Source organism: Crocodylus porosus, unplaced genomic scaffold, assembly GCF_001723895.1.
Source record: "Crocodylus porosus isolate Cpor-Errol unplaced genomic scaffold, CroPor_comp1, whole genome shotgun sequence".
Classification (NCBI taxonomy): domain Eukaryota; kingdom Metazoa; phylum Chordata; order Crocodylia; family Crocodylidae; genus Crocodylus; species Crocodylus porosus.
In genome coordinates, this window is record NW_017728886.1 from 4433516 (window position 1) to 4438487 (window position 4972).

Genomic DNA, 4972 nt, shown 5'->3' on the forward strand with positions numbered 1-4972 from the left:
AGAAATTAGCTTTTTTTTTTTCCTTCCTTCTTGCCAGCTGTACTGGCTGGGGGCATGTGGGTACCTGGCCAGCACAGTGGATCCATGCCTTTTCATAAAGGAATATCTTGACATTATCATTCATGTTTGGAGGAGGATGGGGCAACACAAACCCCCGAGTAACAGGAACACAGCGTCCCTGTAAAATGAAAAGCAAATAGGCGTTCCTGCAGCAGAGGTTGACTCCTTAGGGGCTGCAAACCTGACTAGTGTTTCATTTAAAAAAAAAAAAAAAAATAGAGGGAAAAGAAGAGGGGCTCCTTTATTTATTTATTTTTTCCTCCCTCTTCGCCATCTCTACCCCCAGCACCCTTTTTTCTGTCTATGCAAGCGCTGAAAGCTGCCAAGCGTGCATCTTGGAGACGCCACAGGCCCAGCCCCGCGCCGGCTCTGCGCGCATCCGCCCAGGGCTGAAGTGTTCCAGCATGTTTTGAATTCTGGCTCGAGCAGTTCTTCCTTTTTGGCTGGGGAAATGTATCTTCAGGTCCCTCGAAACCCTATATAGTGATTCCCATTGACTGACTGCACTGGCACCTGGCCGGAAGAGGGCAGAGCCAGGAGAGTGGGGTACGGGCAGCGGAGCCAACGGACGGCTCATGCCTCCAGCAGATGTTCCTTGCCGCTTCTTTACTCCCTGGGGCCGATGCCAGCCTGGGCGGTGTCCAGCAGCCCGTCACTCGACACCAGGAACAGTATGCTGGCTGCTCTTATTGCACATTGTGCGAGTCAAGGACCTTGTGTTTTGGAGGAGGCTGGAGAGGGGAAGAGGGGGTGGGACACGTATTTCTCTAAAGCTTCCAAATATTTCTAGTCTTTTTTTTCCCCTCCCAAGTTCATTTCTTTCTAACTGAAGCCTCTTGGCAGTGTTGCCTGAAGCTGTGGTTTATGAAGTTCTGGGTTAAGGAATAGATCTAGGGAGCTGCATATATCCTGGGTTGTTCCCTATGGAGAAAAGCTCCCCAGATCTCTGCTTTTGGCATCAGCTTGACGCGCTAGAACGCGTGAATGGGGATAGCCGTTTTGCTTGCGCTGACTAGATCTCTGCTCTTTCTTTCCCTTTTCCCCCCATGCCCTATTCCTTTCGCAGGCTGACTGGGAATGAACCCCTGACCATCCTCCCTCTGACCTCAGAAATGGAGGAAGCTGCCGTCAAGGCCCACTACAAAGTGTGCGACCGCCTGAAGCTGGAGAAAAAGCAGCGCAGGATGTGTCGGCGGGACCCCGGGGTGGCCGAGACCCTCATGGAGGCCATCAGCATGAGTGCCCTGGAGTGCCAGTACCAGTTCCGCTTCGAACGGTGGAACTGCACGCTCGAGGGGCGCTACAGGGCCAGCCTGCTGAAGAGAGGTAAGCCCCAGGGATCGGGGGCCTATGGCCATGGACTGGTAGGTTGAGTTGCAAAGGGCCGGCCCCCCCCCATTGCAAAGGGTCGTATCGATGATTTCATGCTAAATCATCAGACTGAAGGCGCTGCCTCCAGTCCCCTGTGTTAACAGGCAGTTGTTACCGAAGGAGTCTTCATTTCCAACCCTTTCCTGCAACAAGGGATGCCGTTGCATGCTCTGTGCTGCTCGGAGCAAAGGAGATGAGGGCACTGCTGCTGCAGAAGAAGGAGGGAAATAGTTGTGGTGGAATCGTGTTCCCACTGTGAGGATGTGCCTACCTGCTTTTTTATTTCCCGAAAGGAAAAATAAGGTTGAGGTTGGTTTTTATTTTTATTTTTAGCAGAGAGAAATTTTTACCGTGTTTCTCTCTTTTGGGGGTCTTCTTCCTAGAGCAGAAGCTGGGTGAGGAGAGAGCATGCACTGGGAGTTACTCTACCGTGTAGGAAGGGAGAAAATGTCTTCACAAGTGAGTTCTAGTTTCTCTAGCAGAAAATTATTGTAATCCGAGTTGTTTTCTGGGTGAAGAGCAGGGAAAGCCAACCCCATGCTTTCTAGACTCTCTACCACCCAGGAAGCTACAGAAGTGGTCGGTTGTGTTTACCCCCTCTGGTGCTTCAACCTGCTTGTCTGTAAAATGGGTGAGTGAAAGGCCATGCAGTTGGGAGTAGAGGCTTAGGAGTCTTAACTTGCAACTCTGCTCCAGCTGTTAGGCCATACTTTTCTCTTCCGGTAGGCTTCCTCCAGCACAAAATTAGGCACGCACAGCTGTCTAAACTGATGCGGTGTCAGCGATGGTAGGGAGCAAAGGAAGTCTGCACGGTTCTGCTTGGACCCATAGTACAGTCTGCCGGCTGGAGGTACCCCTGGCTAATGGGCTTTCTCACGCTGACACCCAGAGGCCACAGTCTGTTTTTTCAGGCCGAGAGCTGTCCCGATGGGTAGCTCGTCACAGGGACCTGGATACCGCACAAGGCAGAATGCGTTATCTGCCTCTGCAAGAAAAGGCACTGCGTAATAAATGACCCTGCCAAAGGCTGCAGTAGTCTGCCTGCTGTCTCATTGTTCCATGTTTTATTTCTCTGCGCTCATCTGTACCCTCCACAGACACTGTTAATCTTGCAGATGTGCCTCTAGCACAACATACTCCCCTTCAATCTTTCACTCCTCCGCGCAAGGAGTTGCTGGTTCCTGTCTCGGCATTGCAGCAAGCCGTGCCTCAGGGCAAAGGGGCATGTGCCTGCTGTAGTTAAAACCCCGGCAAGCTGGAGTGTGGTTTTTTTCATCCTTTAAGACTTAGCGTGCCCTTCCCAGGAGGAGAGCAGCTGACTTGCCTCATTTTTTTTTTCTTTCCCCCCCACACTCTTCCTCTGTACCTTATGTTCAGTCACCAGAAAACTGCTCGATTGCTGGGTTGCAACTTCCAGATAAGTGGTCTATTTCTTAAAATAACAAATGTGCAGTTAAAGGATTTATTATTCTCTTTGGATTCCCTCTTTGGAGACTTGCATGCAATTCTGGAAATGGCTGAAACTGGATAGCTCTGGATGGCAGGCTCCCTAGGCACCTGAGGTTAGAATGCCTGCATTGATTTAGAGCTCATTATCTTGTTACAAAATATCTTGGTGCAATCAAATAGTGCACCATGGAGATGGCTTTAAATCTGGCCAGAGCCAAATGTCACATGAACTTGGGTGAAGCGTGTGAGCTGCCCAAGAGTGAGTTGATACCTTGGTTGATGGGCATGGGGAATGAAGGATGGGAGAAGAGCAGAATAAGCTTTTTATATCTAGTGGGGTGGTTATGAAATCCTCTACAGAGAACAAGTCCCTGGTATTATTACTTTTTTTAATACTTGAACAAATGCATCTTGCCACCAAAGCCCTGTAGTGGCAGCATGCCACCAGAGTGGATCCATTCTCTCCACGTGCATCTCTGACCTTGCATGTCTGTTGTTCTTGTTCTATATAAATAAAATAAGAATATATATATACACATATATTTTTTAATGCTGGGCTTGTCACATGCAGAAGGTATCCAGCATCCCATTGAGACCAAGGAGAAAATAATGGTTGCTTTCTTAGCAGGTCAATTGATGGCTGGTTTTGGCATTGCTCATAAGTGACATTTTTCCTTCGGGATCTCTAACCACAGAATGCACTTCCTTCCTTTTTTTGGGACAGCGACAAGACTGGGCCATCCTATTCCAAAAGCCCTGGAGCATCGCTCGGAGCAGTACAGAGCCTATGATGCACAGTGGAGCAGTTCTGACATCTGTCCAAGGGAGGGCAGTGGTACCCATGCATTCTGGCTAGCACCTGGCATAGCCTAGACAAATGATCATTCCCCCCCAAAATTAATTTCCTACATGGAAAGCTTGTATTCTGCACGCACAGTGAAAAGACAGGCCTGGAAGTACAGGGTAACCCTGGAAAAAGGCTCTCTTGCGAGGCCAAAAAGTGCAAACATGCCTTTTGTACTCAGTGATCGCAGATGAACCAGATCATTCCCTTAAATCCTTCCTGCCTTCTGGTGCAGGGCAGATGTTATGAGCCAGTGTGGAGCCGAACCCATTTCTGTTTTACCTTCTGTCAGGTGTCCAGCAAATTGTGTTCTCTTGACAGCAGCTGGACACCCTTGCCATGATCTGATGGAGCCTGCACCTGCAATAGGTTAAATTGGCCACTGTGAGATGATGGGTAATGGGGTTTATGATCCCTTATGTGGGGTAGGGTGTCATGCCCCCTTGGGTACCGGATATGGAGAATATACCCATGCTGGGGCTGGGCTGGTACTAAGATGAGCCAGTGACTACCCCTGCCAGTGCCGTGCTTCGAGTGAAGGATGCGGTGTTCAGTAGTTGTTTCCTGAATTGGTAGCAGAAGGGGAAATTCTCCCTGCTCAGACCATGGCCATGCAGAGCTATGATCAGCCCTTGCCCTGTCCAACCTGTCTCTCCCATCTCATTTTTAGTGCCAGGTGTCGGAGAGCAATGCGATGATGCTGGAGCAATAATCGGGATGGTGCGGTGCCCTGTGATCGCTCGGCACGAACCTTCCCAGTGGCGGCTCCAGGAATGGTCTCGCGACAGTTTGGTGTAATCTGGGGTGGTGGACTGGCTTTACAGATGGATCCACCTCTATTGCAATTGGCTTGCGTGACTTTGGGCACGGGGGTGTTTCTCGAGTGAAGTCCAGACTCGAATTCTGGAGTCTGACCTCAACTACGCAGCCGTGCAGGAGTTGCTCCATCGTTGGCTCCTTGTATGACCTTAATGCAAACCACCCTAGCTTCGCTCCAGTTTATTTTCCAATACAGTGCAAACGGTCTCAGTCTCAAGTGTGTGAGAGAGAGAGCTAACTTGGTAGACTTGAGATTTCCAGAGGATGCAGTTAACCGCCTGTTTTGCTCAGTCTGGCTCGCTTACGTTGCTGCTAGTTTTCTTCAGCACCGGCCATCAAGACTTCATGCTTCTGGTGCAGGCATCCTTGGGGTTTCCCCCCCCCCCCTTTGTAACCTTTAGCTGCTCAAGGCTGTAGTACACACGTGGG

At 50.0% G+C, this 4972-nt stretch overlaps 1 protein-coding gene across 2 annotated transcripts in view; it reads left to right on the forward strand.

The window, feature by feature from the left end:
- Positions 1 to 4972, forward strand: part of WNT9A (Wnt family member 9A) — a 23978-nt gene that overhangs the window by 920 nt on the left and 18086 nt on the right. Inside the window, exons 1-2 of one of the 2 annotated variants that reach the window (XM_019529562.1) lie at positions 449 to 758; positions 1127 to 1386. The exons of the other annotated variant lie outside the window; for it this stretch is intronic. Of the exons in view, the coding sequence (XP_019385107.1) occupies positions 649 to 758; positions 1127 to 1386 (370 nt within the window). The 5' untranslated portion in view covers positions 449 to 648. Of the gene's footprint in view, positions 1 to 448; positions 759 to 1126; positions 1387 to 4972 lie in introns of those variants that run through there. 2 annotated transcript variants of the gene reach the window in all.